Source organism: Calonectris borealis, chromosome 2, assembly GCF_964195595.1.
Source record: "Calonectris borealis chromosome 2, bCalBor7.hap1.2, whole genome shotgun sequence".
Lineage (NCBI taxonomy): Eukaryota > Metazoa > Chordata > Aves > Procellariiformes > Procellariidae > Calonectris > Calonectris borealis.
The window spans coordinates 106,104,633-106,127,924 of NC_134313.1; the positions used below are offsets into that span (position 1 = coordinate 106,104,633).

The following is a 23,292-nucleotide window of genomic DNA, read 5'->3' on the forward strand; positions in this document are numbered from 1 at the left end:
AATTTCACAAGGCTGGGGCAGGGCATGACTTCAGGTGCCAGGGAATTCACTTAGCACATGAATAAGCATGTTGTCACTGAGGTATTGTGAAATCTGAGTGCCTCTTCTGCTTGCAACCATGTGCAGATCAATGCTATCAGATCACAATCTTTTGCAATATTTGTTGTGAATACAGTATACAAGAACTAAGTTTGAAGCTACCCCTGCTTCGAATAGGAAGTTTGACCATATGGCCTCCAGAGCTCACTTCCAATTATCTTACGAGCCTCTGAATACTATTTTTCTAATCTGGGATGTGAAGGAGGACACAAAAGAGGACAGTCCTGCTTGGTCACATCACATATTCTATCCTATCCTATCCTATCCTATCCTGTCCTGTCCTGTCCTGTCCCACCCTATGTCATCTGAGCATGGCAGTGTGTGGTCAACTTTCTGTACTTTGAGGTCATGTTAGCATCATGATTCATGCAGCTAAAGCACTTTTACTGGGTGCTGCTACCTGCTCCCTGTCCTCACGTTCTACAAAAACCACTGGAAAATTGTCAAATAAAAAGACAGTTTAAGTCCTGCAGGCAGCACTCCACCTCCCAGCCTGCATGAACTTTCTGCTGCATTGCTCCGGGGGTAGCATGATGCCTTTGGTCCCACTGTATTCCCAGCTCTACATGGCTCAGAAAGGGAACAGGACATGGACTGTTACTTTAATGACAGTAATAAAAGTGCCCTGCTGCTGCAATTGTTCTGCTTTATCTACAGCTGGTGGCAGAAATCCAGGAGCCCTGGGTTTACACTATCTTTTCATTGTGGAATTACTCAGTATTCATTCTTTCTGGGCTCAATCCAAACTGTATTGAAGTCAGTGGAAAGAATCTCAAAGGCTTTGCTGAGCTTTGGATCAGGCATTTTGTGTACTTTATAAATAGAGTTTAGCTGCAAATGGAAATTGTGGTTGGAAATCAGAAAACTGTACACAGTGCTGAAGAAGATATGAAAATAGAGGGTACAAGGATGATGATTAGAGAAAAAGATTGCACTCTTTACAACCTGCTCCGGGTATATAGTTATTTATCTTCCTTTTTGTGCAAGCAGCTTTAATAGCAACAATCCGGCAATGTAATTTTCAATACATCAAATCAGTTCAGAAAGTGCTGACTACAAAATAAAGGATAACGTTGTTTTTCATATTTTCTTCACAGTTATGAAAAGGAAGAAACAGTAGTTTTTAGTGTGATTGTCTGGGTTGGGTTCTAAGTAAACCTTCAGATTTGTATCCAAATGGCATGAATATGCCCTTATTAGAATTACAGGAAGAACATAAGAAACACAAAATCTTTTGACATTTGCTTTATACCACCAACATTAACCTTTCTCCAGGCCTTTCATTCAGTTCTTGTACCTAAACTATGGATGAATAATGGCAGCAATACATAATTGTTTAAAAGTTTTAAATTTAAATCAAATAAAATTTCTCTATTCAAAAATTTTGAATACAGAAATCTATTTCTGTAGTGTATCCAACTAAATTGGAGTGATAAAACTGTAGCAACAATTAATACGGTCATTTACTGGTTATCATGATTCCATGCATGAAAATGCAATGAGTATCAGAGATTATGCTCCAAAAGAGCGAAATAGCCAATATAGGATGAGGAATATTGATTTTAGTAGAACAGCAGCAAACTGAGGGACATTGTTTTTTTTGAACAGGACAGTTCAGAGCAGACTTCCTGACTGACAGCAGGAGGCAACAGAGGAGGCAGAAAGGATGGCAAGCCTCTGAGACCCATGGTGTTGGTAGATACTGCAGAAGCCTGGAAATGGCTAGGTTCCACTGCAGACCTCAGTTTTATCTTACCATGTCTTTTCACAGTGTTAGAAGTGGCTCCTGAAGGAATCAAATCCCCTCAGTTCACATAGGGACCAGGTTAAATGAGGATGAAACCAAGGTCCACTTTTCAGTGCAGTTCAATCAATGTGCTATTGGCCAGATATTGGTGAGGCCTGGCCCTGAGCTACAGCTGTCCCCATCAGATCTTAATATTTCAACAACACTGAAACTGCAGCAGCTCTTCAATTTGTTTTAATTTGATCAAGCAGCATAAAATCTGTTTAGTTGTAGTCACACAGCCGTTCATAAGAAAACTTCCTTCCAACTCTGATAGATCAGCCCATTGAACTTCCGTAGCCCAAGAAATATTGTTGTCTTTGGCTACACAATGGTTAAATGAGTGAACTAATAGACCCTGACCCGGGCAGTGATCTCTCTAACTGCCCTGTGATTCACTTAGATCACTTAATTGACCTCTGCCGCTCTACCCATGTCAAGCCAATATCCACATTACAACAACTGGTACTGGTATTTATTTTAGTTCTGTAATTCCAACTGCAATTGATAGGTCTACTTCCAGAAGTTCTTTCCATATCTGAAGCTAACTACAAAAAATGAGAGACTGAGTCAACAAAATGTATTTGGGTAATTTAATCTTCTATTTCAGCAAATGTATAGTAAGCAAGGGTCCTGTTCTTATACAAACATTTGTGAGGCAGGTAGAACTCAATGTCATATAGTGACATATACTTACACACACACACACACACATTTAATTATCTGTATCAAAATCCAGCATACCAAGTCCTCAGAGAAATCATCTGATTAACCATATAGAGGATTTGAAGCATATGAGGATAGATGGCTCTTGCTGTATCCCCTCAGAATACCTATGCTACAAACGTACATAAAGCCACATATATTATGCACCCTACTTTGTAAGAGAGCTTACTTCTTAAACTCCAAGGTATTTAGAGAAGAAAATGGGTTTCTATATGGGTTTGTAATACACCTAATGCAATACAGCTTCTACTAGGCTCTACACATTTCTGTAAGTTATGGTGAAAGTAGTTCATATAGAAGTTCTGGAGAATTCAGAGGATGCATATTAGGTTTCTTCAGACATAGCTACACATTAAATAGACATGTGGACTGTGACTATCACGATGTGTAGGGAACCATGCAGCCCCCAGCAAACTAGTGTCATTAGTTTGCTATGTCAGCTTCAATAATCTTTTTACATTTCTTATACATACTGTCCTCCCTCTGAGGCTTTCACAGTGTTTTTTCAAGTATTAATGAGCTCAGGAACAACATATTCAGGTTCATTATTACTGCAAACAGAGCTGTTTAGTCACTGATAAGTTAACTGATAAGTTAACACTGATAAGAGTTAAGGCCCACAGTGACACCGTGGCAGGGCTGTGAGAAAGAACATGAATTTTACATCAGCATTTCTGTCACAGCTATCGAGGAATTTCCCAGAAACTCCAACAGAAACATGGTAAAGTGTAGAGCTGGTGACAGTCCCACTTTGAGCAGGACTTTGAACTAGATGATCTTCAGACACCCCCTCCAACCAACATTTCTGTGAATCTATAATCCTGCTCATCCAAGATCCTAGGGTCTTGGATGCTAAGATTCTGGGTGGATACTCAATAAATTTAGTTAAAAAACCCAACTCTTTTGGGACTGATTATGTGGGCTATGGGATGCCAATTTATGCTGTATTTGCTATCAGTGGCAGAAGTCTAAGTGAAAGCCTAGTTGTTTCAGTCAACAAAAGATGTTATGTGTAGCTCAGCTTTATGATAATGTTGGTGCCCAGCTTTCCCTAACACAGATTTCTCAGCTGGACATTTTCCCTTCTTGCAATCACAAATCATTTCTTACTGCTGTTATACTTATTCCTATGGATGAGTCTGGCTGTTTTAGGCACCTTCAGCTCTCAGAGGTGAAGAATTTCCTGCAGCCACTCACAGCTTCTCCAGATCTTAATGTCATATCAAGCCAACTACAAGGATTTTTGTTGTCAGCTTGAAATGGGATTCATCCTAATTTCTAGCCTTCATTACTGCTAACTAGTATTGTTTTTGCAAAGGCTGATGTACACAAAGCAAAACTGACTGAAAATATACATGCAGCTAAAGGATATTGGACAGTTTTTATGAGCTTCTAGCATTTTACCCTTTGGTACTTTTGGCTGTTGCTTCCACAACGGAGTCAGTGCTCTGGTTTGTATAGTGGACACCTGTCAGAAAACACAAAGTATTTCTCTCCTACATACTGCTGTGTCTCAGGTGCCTTGCTTTTTTAAACATGCCCAGTTTTGCATTTCTCTGTTGATTTTTGATGTTCACAACTCCTGCAGAATCACCTGGAGAGTTTACGAGAAGCTCCCAATATGACCCCATAATTCTTGTATGTAAGCTCTTCACCCACTTTCCTATTTTGTCTTTTCAAAACAAATACATTTGATACAGAGACATATTGAGATTTTTTTGTTTTGAGGAGTAGACTTATGACCTGAACATCAACAGCAGAATTACCAGTTTGTTAACCATTTGTGCCTTCTTCTCTGTAAGATGAGTTATAGAGACTTTAATGCTTGATAAACACACTTACCTTAGGTATTGCTATGATTGGTCCTGGTGGACCTGGTGGTCCAGGTGGTCCCACAACACTGTTCCCGTCCTGTCCTGGTTCACCCTATTTCAAAAGCATTGCAGGTGAAAACCCCAGCTATTAAGTACTACATTTTACTAGGTTTCTCAGAAAGAATGAAATCCACACAATCCCACCTGAGGTCCTGGGTCACCCTTCTCCCCTTTTGGACCCTGCATGTGATAAAAAAAAAGAGCATAAGTGACTTAAAAGGAAAAATTGTGAAAATGTGCTTTCTCTAGTTTCACAAAAATCACAACAGTAAAATGCAGGTACAGAATGATTGATTCCCAGCTCTCTCAAACCACAAATGGGGCCAGCTCGTTTCAACTCAGACCCTCTGAGGATTTGATTCTTAAAAGTATTTCCCAGCACTTTGGACAGAGTTCACAGAAGACCAGAAGCAAAGGGGTACACAACATTTCATTAGTTGGGGATTAATTCAACAAGCCTTTCTTTCACTGCACTGAAATCAGCCATGCCCGGCTGCTCCTTCCTTTCTCGGCGTTAGCCACCTCAGTTGTGTCCAGGATTGCCCAATGGACCGGGCAGGGGAACACAGGCGAGCTAAGCAGTCATTTTTGAGGCAGGTTATTTCTAAGCTTGACCAGCCCCTCGAAACAACTCACTGTGCTGGGGATGCAGACAGCTTGTCTGGCACGAGTAAGAGGAAGGTGGCAGGGGACGAGCCATGGGATTTCCCAGCTAAAGAGCTCTGTAATCCTCACAGCTCTTAAGCATGAGAAATACATTAAAATTACCTATGAGCCTGTTGGCTTTGCTCTAATTAAAAACATAGCTGATTTCTGAATAATTAAAAGCAAATGAGTGTCGAAGGATCAGAACTAGCCTCTGGAGATGCCTGTATCACTTCTGACTGATGAGGGAGGCAAGGTCAAGGGACACTCTGTTCCTGTGTTTGGTGTCTGAGGTAACTCCTCCAGGTTAAGTAGGACAAACCCAGGCCCAGCTCTCCACAGGCTGCCAGCAAGTACTGTTAGGGCTCCTGCTGATCCTTAAGACATAGGTTTGGGAGCCAGTATGTGTTAGGCGATCACAGATTATGATAGCCCTACTCACCACATCTCCGGGATGTCCAGCAATGCCAGGAAAGCCTGGTTTTCCATCTGTCCCCGGAATTCCCTGCCACAACAAATATACTGTTATTCTCTCTAAATTGTATTCAGCTTCATACAAGCAGGAGGCTATCACTCTTGGGAGGGACACAGAATGATTCTGAATGGACTGGGGGGAGGCTTGTGGGGGGCTCCGTGGAGTCAGCATAATCTTATTAGTCATCTGCTCTCTCCACTCCTCCTTCTGTTTCCCCTGCTGAGCAGGTTTTTTTAATGCAGCTTCAATCATTCTTCTCCAATGCTCCCCCCTCCACTTTGCAAAAGGGTGAATTCTGTTGCTTTCCCCCAAGACGTATTTCGTGGGTACATTTCACTCCACCCTTCAGTTAAGTGTCTCTCAGGCTGGAGGAAGAGGAGGGAGAGGCATTGAATGTAGATGGGAGTTGGTATGTGGGGCAAAAAGTTTGATAGCCCCTGCTCTAGTTTAATGCAGGACTGTATATTAGTGTTAAGAATCTGATCAGTTACTCTGTTCTATGGGAAAAACAGAAATATCACTCAATAATGATAATGCAGTTTGCCCAGAGAAAAATGTATAAAAGAAGACTCTGAATTCTTAAAGGACCAGATAAACAGTGAACTACATTTTTTGCATCTGTTTTCCTCTGTGTCATATGAAAGAGCAAAGGAAATGACACAGAACAGCCTAATGATTCATCCAAATGACATATTAGCCCTGTTTTGTTTTAGTAGTGGGGCTATTTTTTTTTTGTTTGTTTGCTTGTTTGGTTGCTTGGTGGTTTTTTTTTTGGTGGTGGTTTTTTTTTGTTTGGTTGGTTTGGTTTGGTTTGGGTTTGGTTGTTCTTTTTTTTTGAAGGGAGTGTTTTAGGCTTTTTTTAGGAAAAGGCTGCTTTGGTTCTTTTTGTTCTGTTTCAAGAAAATATTTTTGAGGTTTTACAGTAGACGGTACCATGAAAATCTAGTAGACATAGACAACTCCATTAAAAGGTCAGCTCAGTAGCTGTCAAAAAGATAAATTGAATACAAGAAATTATTATAAAAGGGACAGGAAAACAAGAGCACAGAACATTACTATGCCACTTATCGTATGCCCATAACTTGAATTCTGTGCACTGATTTGGTCACATTTTCCATCTTGAAAAGGATCTAGTGGAACTAGAAAAACTTCAGAAAAGGCCAATGGGAATAATGGAAGGTACAGAATGGCTTCTATATGAGACATGATGGTGTAAGTCATGACTCTTTAGCTTGGAAAAGAGACGAATGAGGAGGTGAGTGAAGAATATTGCAGAGGCTTCTAAAAGTAGAGAGTAGTTAAGGACTCACACTTCTAATAGAAGAAATAGTGGGCATCAATGAAAATAGCTGGAAGAGGTTCATGGATGTGTAGTTAAGTTGGCAGAGCACCTTGCCCCAAGGTCTTGTAAATTGTAGAAGTTTGCATGAGTTCCAGGAGAGACTTCAAGTTCACTTGAAGAGATCTAATTGTGGTCCAGACACCACTTCTAGCTGAGAAAGTCCCTGAGTCACAAATTGTTGGAGTCTAGGAGGTCACTCAGGAGAACTATGATGTAATACTTGCACTTTTATAAAGTCAAATTGTATCTAAGCATCTGCTCAAACTGCATATGCTTTTGACATTTTTGGAGACAGGATACTGGGATGGATGGATGTGACCCAATAAAACCATTGAGAATTATCTAATACTCTACAGGAGTATCTTAAAGAACAACAGAGTTTCAAAGCATCCAAAGCCAAATGGTCTTCTCTGTTGCATTTCTGGTGTGATAGAAGAAATTCAAATTAACAGTTCATAGGATGAAAAATCCTCTCTTCTTATGCTTTTTTACAGTACCACCAGCATAAAAGATTTAATGTGTCCACTTCGTCAAGAAAGAATATTCTCACTGTTATTTCTATTTTTTGTCTGTGATCAGCAAAGCATGTGACTCAGAAATGAACACTCAGTTTATTAAGATAAAGTATAATTTCCGAAGCACTCTAATTTTCATTTTATAGACAAGTGCAGGGTAAAAGGTGTCTCTGAATGCTAATGGGACTTAGGCAGCTAAGCAACTACTGGGATTTAGGCAACTACATGACTGGTAAAAATGGTACTTGGGACTTAAGTCTCTTCAGTGCTTGTGGAAAATTATATGTATCTGTCTGCAGCAAAGTTAATTGGGCAGAGGAAATAACCTTGGACCAACAGCATTTCTGCAACAGAATGCTGGCATTTCAGGCATGTTGGTACCTGCAGATCAGCTTCCTACTATTACAAATGCTGAATAATTTCACCAATTGATTTTCCTAATGAAATTTAATTAGGAAGAAAAGATCCAGGATAGGTAAGATGTTTTACTGTAAATAATGTATCCAGAGACATCCTTATTTCTAATTCCCTCCACATTTTAAGAATGTAGCTCATTTCTGAAATATATGAGGACTAAGATATTTTTTAATCTGAGGATTGAAGAGATAGATTGATTATTTTTAAATAGCACTGTAGTCACTCCACTTACAATATATGCATGTGTTTGAAATGGATCTATAACATCAACAATAATAACTACTAGAATAAGGACCACAGAACAAAGCACTTGTATGTATAATAATAAAGAAAATAATCTATAGTCTCAACAGATTAAAAAGAAGAGTTAAATAACTGTCCTATGCATCAACACATCAGCTTTAATTATCATGCTGACAAATATCTCTGTGAAATGGCAACACTCAAAATATGTACAGCAGATGGAATTTATGGCAAGCAGAGTCCTGCTACATTGTTGTTTTTTTAAAAATAAACAAGCAGATGCTGCTAGAAGACTGTGATAATACCCTTGTAAATATTCAGCAAGCAGAAGGGTAGATTCATAATTGCTTTTATCTTGTTTCCTACAGCAACTCTTGATTTCAGTGCTGTCCCAAATGCAAGAAAATATTTTTGTTTATCTATTCTATTATTCTATTTTATTTTATTTTATTTTATTTTATTTTTAATATATTTTATTTTTATTTTATTTTTATTTTAATTTTCTATGAGTCCCAGCACCGCCCTCTGCTGGTTTATGGCTGCAAAAGGCACGCAAGTCTGCCAGGGACTGGCAAAAAGCAGCACAGATACAAACAGGAGCTTTGGGGTGGGCTCCAAGAGGAGTCCAAACCAGAATAGACAGGGATAATAGTAGGGAAGATTGGAGAGGAAGGAATGGACTCCAGCTCCATTCATTTCAGTACTATCACCGTGTAAAGCAGTGTAAACTGGCAGGTTTCCCTGCCAGTGGGGTCTTGTGTCTAGAAGCTGCACTGATCCAGGACAGCAGGTCTAGGTTGCACACTGGTGCATGGCGTGAGTTAGACAGCTAGGACAAATTACAGCTTCGGAGGTACAGGCTGCACATTAGGGAAACTATCTTTCCAAAGAGGATAGTGAAGCACCAGAACAAGATACCCACAGAGTTTTTCGAACCTCCCTGGAGGTATTTAAGGCTCAGTGAGACAAACCCATTGCTGATGTGATCTAGTGTTGGTGATAATACCACTTTGAGGGTGATATTGGACTAGATGACCTCTGAGGTCCTTCCAACCACCATTTCTATAATCTTGTACCTCCTGAGTGGTCAGGTGTGGGTTAGGAGGAGCCTGGTTGCAGGGTGACGGGCAGGTTCTAGCACAGAAATAGACAACAACAGTGGCCTTTGTGTTGAACACTGGATTGGGGTCGTGCATGGCTCCTGAGGCCTCTGCACACCATGTCATGAATCTACTACTGTACCACAGACATGTGTCATGGGGGGAGTCCTCTGGTGTGGGGCGCTAGCTACACACCATGATATTAATGAGCAGGGGGGCATGTGGAACTTAGTTTTTTGTATAAGCTTTGCTGATTTTCATTTTTGTTCTGGTGAAAATGTAAGCTGCCTCACAAAACACCATGGCGTCATGCACTTGATGATTTTAAATACAATTTTAACCATATTTTAAACAGAAGTCTTAAGTAACAGGTTACACTGGCTCCTGATAATCACAATTCAACTGAGAAAGGGTTCTGTTTTTCCAGAGAAACCTCGCTGGGCTTTAATACGCTGACAGAGCAAGAAATGTTCATTGTCCCCTGAGTGCATTAAGAGAAGAAAGGAAACTAAGAGGAAGAAACGACTGAGATTTTAGATCAAATTAAATGAATTTCCCACCTTTGAACCTGGTGGACCAATGTTGCCTCTTTCTCCCTGGAACAGAGACAGAGTAGGGCTCAAATATCAAAGTGAACAGTAATTACAAGGATTTTAAACATGTGTGTTACTTTCCTTACAAACAAAGGGACTGAATGGAGTAAAACGATTAGCAAAAATAGGACATATTTTGGTAAAGTGATGCTCAGCATATATTTGTGAATTGGTTCTGGGGGTTTAACCTCCCAGTTGCCACCCACATCTTAGAGTTTCTGGTCACCGCATGTTATTTTCGCTGAGCGTCTACCAAGCCACATGCCTGAACATTCATTTTGGTGTCTGAAATCAGCACGTGGTAACATTCCCCAGATCTACCAATGCCACAATGACCTTGTGCCTCCACAATTGACCCACCATCTTCCTTCAACACAGTTAACTCAGCCTCCCCCACACTACTGCTCTTCCCATCTACCCAGCCACTGCGTCATACCATGAGCAGTGTAATGAGTACTGCACTGTTCCACCTTCGGGACTGATTCCGCAGTACTCTAGCTCTGAGTAGACATGATTCCTTGATTCCATTACAGACAGAGAATATGCAATTTAGTTTATTTCATTTGAGATAGAGAATACAAACAGGAATAAATCAGCAAGGAACTACAGCCATTGCCTCAAATGTTACGTTTACGATTACTGTCTTTTAGGAGTGCTTATATTCATGAATGCATGAAGACAGTAGACTGTTTTTTAATGAAAACAGTTTTTCATAATAATAAAAGTGAAAGCAGAATTTGGATCTATACTTACTTGCTAGGAAAGAGAGAAAACTTTGATCACAGTAGGCCTTCTCTGACAGCTCTACTAGTCTGGGGTATTTGAAGGATGAAGGATGTATGAAACATAACTATACCTTAAACTCCTCATGATGCGTTAGCTCTTGGTTTTTGGAAGTGGGTGTTGTTGTATTTTGCCACTGTTGCCTAGTGAAGTCATTTATAACTATGAAAAGTGGGTGTAAAATTCATCCCCATGAGAATGATAGTGTATTATAACCACTTTATATTAATTTTGCTGTAGTGTACCTGATTTTGTAAGATGTCAGGCAATAGTATGTTCCTTTCTGTGTCTCCATGATCTTGGGATGAATGACTCATGATTAAATAACTAAAATTGTAGTGTATGTGGTGGTGAAGTGTCTTGGCCAAGGTTTATGACTATCTTTTCAGTCCCAGTCCAGTTCCTAAATCCTAGGAATCATGTTACCTCCATTTCTAAAGTGTTTGTGAAAGAGTATTTCCACAATATTTTAGAAACAAAATTTCTAGTTAAGGGCAGAGAATAAGTTTTTAACAAAAAATGTATTTGCAGCATGGACACTCGTCACCTACTTGTATCCATAGAACACATCATATGAGAGCACATCTATTCTAGCCACTCCTTTGCAGTATCATTCACTAGAACGTGCTGTGCAAATACTTGATTTTTTCACTCATAAGTAATGTTGTCCTCCAGCATTAACAGAAGTAGTACCCAATGGAGGGACTTTTTTCAGCCCTATAAGCTGAGCTCTATAGACTCTAGACATAGGGGACTGGCCAGGTGTTTGATTGCTGTTGTTCTGTGAAACAGATGCATGCAGTTATTGCTGGCAATGTGCTTTCTGGGTAGTCAGTGACCGGTGCTGTGTGTGTTCAGGTGTAAATTTTAGCAAGAAAGGATGAGGGCCCCCACCTATTGTTTTCCATTTCCTGCTCCCTCAATGTTGCTGTCATTTCTGGGCAAAGAAGACTTGGAATTTCTTTAACTCCACATTTAAGGTGCTGAAACGTTGTTGTCATGCTGTATTATTAACCTGATTAGTACTTGAGCTTTACATAGGAATAGAAAAAGCCTCTTCCTCTCTAAGGTCCCATTCTGTGAATATGCCCTTTTTTTCTCAGGTTTTTCATCCCTCCATTTCCTCATGGGTTACTTAACCAATAGCAGCATCAAAGTGGAAAAATTCAGTCACTACTGAGCTCAAATCAAAACCAAGACAAAGTAGTCATGACATCTCCCTTCTTCCCCCTAGCACCTTCCAGAACGTTTTCCTATCACTTTCTGGGATCATGCCAGAAGGTCTCTTCCTGCAGGTTTCTCTTTCAACAGCATACATGTAACCTCTTGGAAACCAGAATGATGTATAAATGAGCAACAAAGAGAAATTGCCAAATGTCCTAAAAAAATTAAACAAAAATGCCATGTTACACCAAGTGCCTTGGAATGTAACAACCCAGCTGGTATTTACTCACTGTTCTGGTGTGGATGTGAAATAATTCTATTAATACACATTCTGGGTGGATACCCAGTGTAAATGGGAACAAAATTTGTCCCATACTTAGTCAGTATCTGAATGTTAAACAAAAGCTGTTTTGTTAAGGCAAATGCTGGGAATATAGAAATAAAAAATATATGCCAAAGCAAAATAGGTTAGATTTCAAGTGTTCCTTGTTCCATAGGGTACCTTTGGTCCTAATGGCCCACGCTGTCCATGTCTTCCTGCAGAACCCTATAAAATTACACTGAATTTACTGGTACATTCATGTCGCATTTCATACTAAATTTTCTCAGAAAAAACCCTAATTCATAACCACAACTGTTACAAAAACAATGTTGGAGACCAGTAGTATCAACAGAGAGTAACAAAATGTAAGCATTGTTTTAGATTTGTTGTTCTAATAAATACTGCCTTGCTCTATATTATCATGCAAAGATCTAAAGATTTTTTTTTTCTTACAAAGACAACCTTAATCTTGTCACTGCATACTATACATATTTTTAGAAAATATTAGAAATAAAGTTGTCCAAGTGCATTTGTTGCAAGGGGCTGCTTTCAATTGCTTACAATTTTTTGAATTTGCCCCTTAGCTAAAATTAAGATATGTTACCAGTTTAGAGGCAATATGGCATCATCTTGGTTTTAAATTAGCTTGAAACAAACATTTGGGGATGCAAATTCCTCTCTTATCTCTATGTGGTGACATCAGTTGTAAAGTACAGTTATGACTCTTTGATGGTAAAATGAACAAGAGTTCATTATTGACCATTTTAGAAAGTTGAATAGAAAAAAAAAGAATTCAGCAAAGTGATTGAGTTGTCTTCATCTGGAATACGAAAACAAGACACTAATAAACTGAACACCAAAAAAACTTTACACTGATCTGTGGAAGAAGAAGAATAGAAACCCTGGAAATGATAGCTGAGCCTACAGACAAAATGAATTTGATACTTCTACTTCAAAATATAACCACTACTTTCTCATAAAAGATTAATAAAAAATTCAACAGATGATACAAACATAGTGCAAATAAATGTAATTTATTTCCTAGCAGCTGCTTTGAGTTACAGCCCTCTTAGAAGCAGATACTCTATTTTCACTCAAACACAAACCTCTGGAGTTGTCATAGGGTGTAAGTGGCTCATAATGCTTTCATGCAGTACCAGTAAGTATGTATAATAATTTTCCTGATTACAGGGAAGTTCTTATGTGCCTTCTTTACTGACTCAAAATTTGTGGAGTGACTAAGCAGTAATAGGAAAACAAAATTCCGGGATTTTGTTCAGCTGCAATAAGACATTGTTTCAGTATTTATAGCTGAGTGACTTGGAAACAATGCCTGTTATAAAACCAAAACTGAGAGTAAGGCTGTCATTTAGGCAGGTCAGAATGGGCAATTTTGGAAGTGGTTTTGGACATCTCATTCCGGACACTAGCTTGTTTCAGCTAACAAATTCTATTCTTATTTTTGTAACTGTATTTGTTGTGCCACTTTTTTAGTGTCTAGGAAAAGATATAAGAGGGGGCAAAGGTCTCTAAGGTATTAAACAGAGTCAGCTATAACTTCAATGACTCACAATTACTAGTACTTTAAACCAGTACAGTAAAGAACTTCTCAAACTCGCTCCTGTCTCCAGTGTTCAGTTAATTTCTGATTATTCATGGAATCACAGAAACAGGGTTGTACAGGGCATCCGGAGGCCATCTAATCCAGTCACCCCCTTGAAGTAGAACTGTCACCAGCTCTAGATCAGGTCAGTCATGGCTTTGTCCAGCAAAGTCTTGAAAACTTCCAAGAACAGAGCTTCCATGACCTCCCTGGACAAATTGCCCCAGTTCTGCACCAACCTTCTAGGGAACAGGTTTCTCCTAAGGTTTAGACTGAATGTCTCAAGCTGCAAACTGTGACCACTGTCCCTTGTTGCACCATCTGGCACTACAAGGAACAGTTTGGCTTTGTTATATTTGCAATTGCCCCTCAAAGACTTGTAAGCAGCTATTAGATCATGCCTTTGTCTCCTTTTTGCCAGACTACACCATTTGAGCTCCTTCAGCCTTTCCTCACTGGTCATGTACTCAAGGCCCCATGCCATCTGTACAGCTGTCTGCTGGACTGTCTGTGTCTTCTCCACATCCTTCTTGAAGTTGGGTACAAAAAAAAATGGATTTAGTATTTCAGCCTCACTAGCCCTGAGTAAAGGGCTGTAATGATAACAACTCCATATTTGCTGACAATGCCCTTTCTGATGTATTCCAGTACAGGGTTTGCCTTAATTTCCAGTAATAGTGCACTGTTGCTTAGTATTCAGTCTGGCATCTACCATAACCCAAGATCATCAGTAGCAGCACTTTCTCCAAACTTGGGCAACAAGACTCATTCTTTCAAAGCTACACTTTGAAAGTTTGAATGTTTCTTTTGGAGTGAGCACAGGGGCAAGACTTCTGACGACCAAACTAGAACAATGCAGGCAGCTCTGGGAGGAAGAATGCTGGATAATTGCCTGTTTTGGGGAAGGCATCATAGGCCACAGTTTTGGTGTTATTGCTAAGAATGAAGATAAATCCAAATGATCTGGTAAGTACTGATGCATTGTATTGCCATATTCCCTACTTGGTGTTTTAAAGTGGCCCACACTAGCAAAAATCTCCTGAGACACGGTGATGGAGGAAAAAAATATCCCTTCTTCTGGGACATTGCTTCTACGTTACTGGGAACTTTTTTTTTAGTTTAAGTGGTATTTCAGATTATGCACATTTGATTGTCAGACTATAACATTTCAGTTTCATTAGAATATGTAATTCATCTTCATATGGAAGAAGGGAATCTATTAGAGTAAAACAAGAAACAGAGAGCTAGATAATACAAAAAACCCTATTTCATCTTTTAATCTCTCAGAAATATACCAAAGCAGAATCTAAAAATCATCAGCTAACCAGGTTTCAAAGAAACACCATTCAGATTCTTTGGAGGACACAGTTAGTGTAATGTCATTCTAGAGCAACTGAATCCAGTGCAGTGCAGTGACTCCAAAATCTATAGCTGACTGGGGCTATGTGTTTCCAAAAAGCAGAGAGGAGGACACTTTTGTTTTTGAAAAAAACCCCAACAACAAACAACACTCCCCTCCCCCAAACCATTCACTTACCTTTGGCCCTCTTGATCCTGGAATTCTGGATTCACTTAACAGGCCAATGCTACCTGATCCTTCCATATCCTAATGAAAGAGAAAAAATGCTACAGAATTTAAGAATTTATCTTTTTTTCCCCCCTTTTTTTTCAACTGCTCTGTTTTCTGGAGTCCTGTAAAAAACTGAGAAGATACTGAACACAAATATTTTTATCTTCTCTCATTAACCTTTTTTTGACCAAGGCGTGATGTTCTGGAGATAGGCTTCACTCAAAAGCGATAAGGGCATATTGATCTTCCTTATGGAAACTCTGGTCTTTACAGTCTTGCCAATTTAACATCGTTTCTCCAGCACCTCAGGCTGGACAGCATCAGGCAGAAGTGAGACAGCATCACAGTTTTAAGTATATGCTATATTTAAGCATGCTGTAGCAGTATTTTTCTGTTTAGCATTTACCTGCCACCTGGCTACTAGAATACTATAATGACTAGTAAGGGTTACATACTGATTTAAGGCAGGGAGAACTTGAAGGCAGTTTGTTAAGAACAGCAATCATTATTCAAAAATAAAGGTCCTTCCTAATTCTCACAGTTGAATGTTGAACTCCTGTCTAAAATACCGCTTACTGGAAAGAAATTGAGCAGAAAAAAACTGTTCTATCACAAAATTGTAGAATTCATTATGTTGGGAGGGATCTCAGTGGCTACCTAGTCCAGCCTCCTGTTGAAAGCACTGTCAACACTGAATTCAAATCAGGTTGCTCAGGGCTTTATCCCCTCAGGTCTTGGAACCCTCCAGAGATGGAGGTTCTGCACCTGTTCCAAGGCTTGGCTGTCGTTAAGGTGAAAAATATTTTACTTATATCAAGTCAAAACCTCCCCTGTTTCAATTTATCATTGTTGTTGCTCATCACTCTGTGTACCACTGTAAAGATCCTGGCTGTGTGTCTTCTCAATAACCTCCTTTTAGGTATCAGAAGGCTGCTAAAACGCTTAAGCCTTCTCCAGACTAAGCAAGCTCAGTTCCCTGAGTCTTTCCTCATAGGTCATGTGCTCCAGCCCACTGGAGCATTGCCATGGCCCTCTGCTGACTTCAGAAAGATCTCTGTGAAGTGGAAGACCTTGAGAGCAGCATCCATATTTCCTATGGAGATTTTCTAAGGGTTTTAAAAGATACTACACAGAAAGCAGCCACCTCCCTCCAGCTCTCGTTGTTCTGACTGCGACATTCCAAATCCATGGCAGAACCAGGAGCTGCCAGTTCCAAAGCAGCCAAAGAAATAAAATTTCAGGCTGCCCTAATTATCTGTTTTACCCCCAGCACCATCCCAGCCACATGTTCCCTATCCCTTGCCTTATGCCTAATCTAGAACTTGTCAGACTGTGCTTCAAACTATCTGGATGAACCATGCCAGCAGGAAACTGTTCACTTGCGTTTAGCTACAGTTTTAAATGCAGCTGTGCTGGCTTAATTGTTTCCTTTTTCTGAAAAAGGAAAATCTTGATCTTTCTTCACTCCACTTCCCTGCTCACAGCCATACAGCCTTCATTTTCAACATCCGTGAAGTGCCATGTGTTGAATCCTCTCACTTTCCTATGAGCCACTTTAAATCACTAAAATGGCAGAAAATACGTTACTTTTTGAGGGTGGGATGGTTGTCTAAAATTTTAGTGAATTAAATTGTCTTGTGGAAGGATTGATGAAACACTGGATATTAGTGCATGTGAAGGGCAGGCATGTGCCAGGAATGCTTGCAGATGGGAGGAGGAGCAGGAGCAAAGCAGAATCTCCACCTCTTAGCAACAACAAGCCCTTGTATCAGCTTATGATGTTTAGAGGACCTATACGCCTTGCCTACTTAGCTTTCTGCTAGTTACTGACTTGAAATAGCTCAGATTACCATAGGTCTGATGCACTCTGGAGATGGTGTAAGGGAAAGGGTGGAAGACCAATTAGATCAGCTTAAGCTGCTGTGGAATGACAGTCTAATGCCAAAGATGGAAAACATCAACTGATCTGACTCCAGTGAAAAAGAGATATCTGGTTCTTTTGCCCTTTCCCACCAACTCCATGAACGCAAGAACAAGAGAAGAAGAAGGAGTGCACAGCTGGAATCACGTCCTTCCTTTTGGGGACCAAGTTGGGAGACATTGAGTCATCAGGTTGGCTCAAGTCCTTTCATGCAACTTCACCTGAGACTGAATGTTTTTCAGACTTTCCTTTTGCTCCTCCATCAGCTATCAGTGTATCAAATACCAACAGAAAATCTGCAAATATTCTATTTGGCCTGTTTAACCAAACACTTGCTGCTTAGGGTAAACCACAAGCTGTGTTTCTGGGTCCTTCTTTCCCTTGCCTCCACGGTGCCAATATATTTTTCCCTTTAAGAGAGTGCCTGATGCCTGCTTTATATAACACACCATCGCTTTTGACATCTGCATGTTTTTAATGGGTTTACCAGGCACCTTCTGCAGCTCAAACTGTTCTTTTGGCAAGCATAAGTGCCAGCAAACCCCATGCCATTTTTTTTTGCACATAGCTGATCACAGATGCTAACAAGTGCTAACAGGAATGTTTTGCAGAAACAGCCTTACAGAAATAAACAGACTGCCAACCAAAAGCTAGTGTTGCCCTAATGAACTGGCAGACCATGGTGCTGCCTTAACAGATGGCAGAGGTGGGCATCCAAAAGATCAGCTAGAACTAGCAAGCCTCTTAACAGTACTATTCCTCTCAGGGATATGACAATCATGCCAATTCTGTTTGGACTATATGGAGTTCAAGATTAAGCCAGTCAAGATATTGTTGCTGCAGTTAGAGCTGGGATCCTTCCGTGTTTGTTTCCATAAAAGTGGGGACTTCCAGTTTTCACTCTCTCCCGCTCATCTCTTTACTTTGCTCCTCTGAGACTTAGGTATCAGAAGTGGCAGAGTTTGGTCCTAAGTACCTACCTGCAGGGGAACTCTTTGGTGGCATAATGAGGCAAAGTTGGCTTTTACTCAAATAGTGTGAATGGGGTACAGTGGAGAATCTCTTAACACTGGATCCTCAAGGGTCACAGAGAAGCCATCATCCTGGGCTAAAACTCAGACTAGCCCTAGGATGAAGATGTGGCTTACCAGTAGTCCTCATCTCATTCTGAGACAAGTACATATTTATTCAGGGGAGACTCTGTACCAGCCTTTATAGTGTGCCTAAGTTAATGCAATGGAGTGTTTGTATGCTTAGACTTTATGCTGTGCCTTGCTAACAATTGCAGTGCTGGCAATGAAGAACTTGCGAACTGCTGGAGAGATTTTTTTGTCCATTGAAATCCACTGACATCAGTGAGATTATTAACCAATAGTGTATATAGTACAATATTATTTAGTCAGACATCAGAAATCAGAGTATGTCTCTAAACAAGCATTGTTTAGACCTGGTCACCTCTGTACTTGGAGTACTCAAAGTGTCTCTAGAGTAAAGAAAAGAGAAATACAACAGGGGTAGTGTGGATACTGGGAGAAACATATGTGAGTAAACCGGTATCTTTTAAACACCACCACTTTACTGCAGCAGTTCTACAGATGACCAATAGTTTTTGTCAAACATTGCTTACTTTTCTGATGAAACTGCCCTCAGTTTCTATGCAAACTTGTATTATATCCTATGACATAAAAACCTGAAAACTCTGGAAAGACTTTCCTGAGCCAAATAGCTAAATTAGAAATGAAAAATGCATGGAAAAAGAAAAAAAAGGGAAGACTCATATGTGAATATTGATGTAGGCAATTTGTCAACCTTTCTTCACAAAGATGTTAATGCAGCAGCTCTAGTTCTTGAACCTGAGTGTGCTCCCTTTGCCTTTCTGATCTGCAAAGACACTTTCTGCTCCAAAAAGATCATCTAAATGAGCAGTTCTCAAATGACATGTAAAACTCAGCTGGCCAGATCTCATATTTTAAAGAGATGAAGTTATTATTGTCAGAAGTAGAAAGAGTAGCATCTGCAATTTATTTTTTTTTCTATAGAACATTTTTCTTTTGAGTGGAACAGACCATGAGGTCAGAAATGTCTCTGTATTTACACATTACATAAGTGACATGCCTAAATTAAACTCGTGGCCTCAAGAATAACAGCATGGGAAAAGTTATAGCTTAAGGGGGACCTGCAGTTCAATTTTAATGAATACTGTCAGGTTTCTATGTAAATTTAGATCATTGTTCTAAATTATCTATGTGAAAAAAAGTGCTAAAGAAGTTTTGCCTTGTAGTACAGTATTTGAGTATTTTATATTAGCAATGATATAAGCATCAAAAATAGCATCCTAACACTATTACTACTGAATAGTTTCATGAAAATTGCCCAAAGAAATCCATTAATTCCATGGTCTAAGCATGGCCAATTATACGGTCAAAGGAATTATATGTAAAAGGAATTATATGTAAAAGCAATTATATGTAAAAGGAATTTTAGGCTACTCCTAGGCAAATTTCAACCTAGAGCAAATGACTCTGTCATCAATTCAGCCTTAAATAGCTGTGAAATATACAGGAGATTACACTGTCCCTCGTCTGAAGGAAGTAGATCCATAGCTACAACAAACCCCATAATAGCAAAATACCTCAAATCCCAAACTGTAGCTTAGTCCTGGGGGTCCAGGAGGTCCAGGGGGCCCAGGGGGCCCAGGAGGTCCTGGTGGTCCAGGTTTCCCAGGAGACCCAACAGCACCAGCTTCTCCTTTGGGGCCTATTGATCCAGTGACTCCAGTATCACCCTAAAATAAAAGGTCAGATTATTGGTATACGGAACATGCATAAGTAGATGCAAGGAAGTAGAATCATAGAATGGTTTGGATTGGAAGGGACCTTAAAGATCATGTAGTTCCAACCCCCCTGCCATGGGCAGGGATACCTTCCACTAGATCAGGTTCCTCAAAGCCCCATCCACCCTGGCCTTGAACAATTCCAGGGAGGAGGCATCATGTGATCATCTTCACGGCCCTCCTCTGGACCTGCTCAAGCAGATCCGTGTCTTTCTTATGCTGGGGGCCCCAGAGCTGAACACAGTACTCCAGGTGGGGTCTCACGAGAGCTGAGTAGAGGGAAGAATCACCTCCCTTGACTTCCTGGCCACACTTCTTAGCGAAGTACTTTGGCCAACTGAGAAGACAAGTTTGCCGACTTCATTAGGTTTCACAATAATAATCTTTTAGACTTCTCAGCCCTTTTCAGAAACATGCTGTATTAAAGTGATACTCATATCCTATAAAGACACTGTCTTTTTTTTTACCTTTGGACCAACAGAACCAGGAAGACCTTGATCACCCTGTAAAAGAAAACCAATCCTAATTACTTACTGTAAGAGCATTAGACGGGCAACAAAACCACATTTATGATATTTTTGCTTAATTAAAGTACACACAGATTTCTGTGTTGTTTAATTTGATGTCATAATGTCCTTTACACAATCTGTAATTCAGGAGTTATAATAACAAATGAATAGCTCTGGTCTGGTATGCAGACAGGATGCAATCTTGTATTTCAATTATTGCTGCAGATTTTAAAGGTCTGGAGCACACAGAATTAAGCATTGTGGGTCAGATCCTCATGCTTCTGAACTTAAATTCAAAACTCTCATGGGATAATACAGAAGCGGAAACTGATCCCACACAAGTTGTCTAGGGCACTGTTCCAAACAAGGGATATGATGACTAGTATGATTTTAAGGCTCCTCTGCAGCAATCAAGCTATTTGATTTGCTTTTATACACTTAGATACTGTTTTTTCCACTTCTAGTTCATGGAATCGACAGAAAGTCACAGCATGCAAATACTTCTTTTCCAAATTGCACTGAATCTAATGGAATTAATCGTTATATTGGCAAGCTCCTGTCCTTACTCATTCAAGAGAAATATTGCTTGAGTAAGGTCTGAAAAAAATGAGTAAGCACAAGGAGTAAAATGATAATGTTTTCTTCCAGAAGTAATGGCAAAAAACCACATCAAATTTCACTCCAAGGAACAAATTGACTTTACTTTCTGTGCATCCTGCATTTTCTCCCTGTTATCTTCTCTGGATTCATTGGGAATAATGATTAAAAATAGATATTGCAATATCTATATTGCAATATAGATTAAATCAAGGTTTCCAGAAAAAATGGATAGTAGAAATGGAAAAATCCTATTATCCCAAGGTGCTGGGCATTGTATTGAGCAGGTGCAAATATGTAGTTCTTCATTTCTAATTAAACTTTTATCAAATATACACAATGCAGAAAACAGGCTCAGTGGCAAAACATTTGAGTTTTTGTCCTTTTTTTTGAGGATTATGCCCTTTTTGAAAATTTATTTTCTCTTCCAATTACTTCCCTTTCCACATCAGTGTCTTCCTATAATATGCAATTCAGATTCAGTTTACTTCAGCTAGACTTCTTTCTATTCTTAGACTTCTTTATGTAAAACACATACCATTGATTACAATGGACACAAGTTTTGGATGGCTGCTTTGTAACATACATACTGCATTTTCTGCAGGTGATAGGTGTTAGTTCCCATGTGTGCTGCATTTTTACCAATCTCAGGCTTTTGAAATCACAACTCAGATCCTTCAGTCTCCAGAGCAGATTTAAAAAAAAAAACTTGTGATTTAAAAAATAAATAAATAAATCTCAATATTCTGGCCATTTAGGACTTGCCTTTTGATTTCCCTTACAGTATGTGAGCTTTCAGTGTACACTTGGGAATCTAGTTTCAAGTTCTTGTGCATAAAGTGTGGTGTAGAAACTCACTAGAGGATGAAATTTTCCTGTAGTCTTTGTCTCTGTCTTCCCCACATCCTTCTTGAAGTGGGGTGCAAAAAAATGGGTTCAGTATTTCAAATGCAGACTCACTAACCCTCATTAAAGGGTTATAATTATATTTTATATCTGTTGGCCATGCCTTTGTCTCCTTTTTGCCCGATTAAATGGTTTGAGCTCTTTCAGCCTCTCCTCATTGGTCATGTACTCAAGGCCCCTGGCCATCTCCATAGCTCTCTGCTGCACTGTCTCTGTCTTCCTGTCATCCTTCTCTGTCATCCTTCTTGAAGTGGGGTGCAAAAAAAAAAAAGGATGCAGCAAGGACACTTTCTGCAGGGAATATGCTGTCAGTCTGTGCCAGTCTGGACTAGCTGGAGTTCGTTCTTTCCCCCTGCAGACTCACCTGCATGAGGCCAGTCGTGACTGGCTTTTCACTGGCGAATTACAGCAGAGTAGCTCATACTGCATTTTGAATATTGCATGCTGCAGAAAAGGAGACTGTACCCAATAGGGAATCCTGAATATGCCTTTTGATATGTGTTCTAATAAGCCATTAGCAGCTGGATTCAGTTAAAAAAATATTGAAGCCAGCCAACACTGTGTTGCAGGGACAACTATTTATGATTTTTACAGCCTAGAATTGACAAAGATTTTCCACTGAAGTAGGAGCAAGGCAGACGTTTAACTTACCTTTTGTCCCTTCCGTCCTGGTGGGCCAACCGCTCCATCAAGACCAGGAGGACCTTGAGGACCCTGTAGATGACAGTAAATCTAAAGCAGGTGCCACCTGAGAGCCCTCTTCCTAGCACATGCATGTAAGTATTTTGGGCCAACTGATGGTACAGCATTACAAAATCCTAATGTGTGGTACCAGGTAGCACCTAACACCTTTAAGTTCTAACATTTGTATTTCTTGTCTTCTGAGAGTTTGGCTTTGTATCAAAACAGGATTTAAATATATTTTAATAGAGTACTATATCAAACAATCACAAAATAATAAAAAAAAATAAACCAACATAATGTAAATATAATGTTAGCATGCAAAGTAATGGTGCTATCCAAGCAGGTTTTGACAACACTACTACAGATGCAATGGGGTTGAAATCCACGTGCACTTCAGCCATCCACACTTTCAGCAACCTCAGTGCCAGACGAGAGCTAGCTGAGAAAACGTTGGTATTGACAAAGTCAGAAAGTGGCCCAGGTTTTGTGTGTGATGCCTCACTTTAATTTTGCCTTGAAAAATGTATATTTAATTCTCCACCCAATTTCCTGTGTTGTATCCATGACTTAGCATGTATTTGAGTG

At 39.7% G+C, this 23,292-nt stretch overlaps 1 protein-coding gene across 1 annotated transcript in view; it reads right to left on the reverse strand.

Moving 5' to 3' along the window:
- The window catches only part of COL15A1 (collagen type XV alpha 1 chain), a 105,787-nt gene that overhangs the window by 40,497 nt on the left and 41,998 nt on the right, over nt 1-23,292 (reverse strand). Inside the window, exons 13-21 of the mRNA XM_075140842.1 lie at nt 22,675-22,737; nt 20,479-20,514; nt 19,811-19,963; nt 15,225-15,293; nt 12,265-12,309; nt 9,783-9,818; nt 5,573-5,635; nt 4,630-4,665; nt 4,454-4,537 (exon numbers count right to left, since the gene is read on the reverse strand). Of these exons, the coding sequence (XP_074996943.1) occupies nt 4,454-4,537; nt 4,630-4,665; nt 5,573-5,635; nt 9,783-9,818; nt 12,265-12,309; nt 15,225-15,293; nt 19,811-19,963; nt 20,479-20,514; nt 22,675-22,737 (585 nt within the window). The remainder of the gene's footprint in view (nt 1-4,453; nt 4,538-4,629; nt 4,666-5,572; nt 5,636-9,782; nt 9,819-12,264; nt 12,310-15,224; nt 15,294-19,810; nt 19,964-20,478; nt 20,515-22,674; nt 22,738-23,292) is intronic.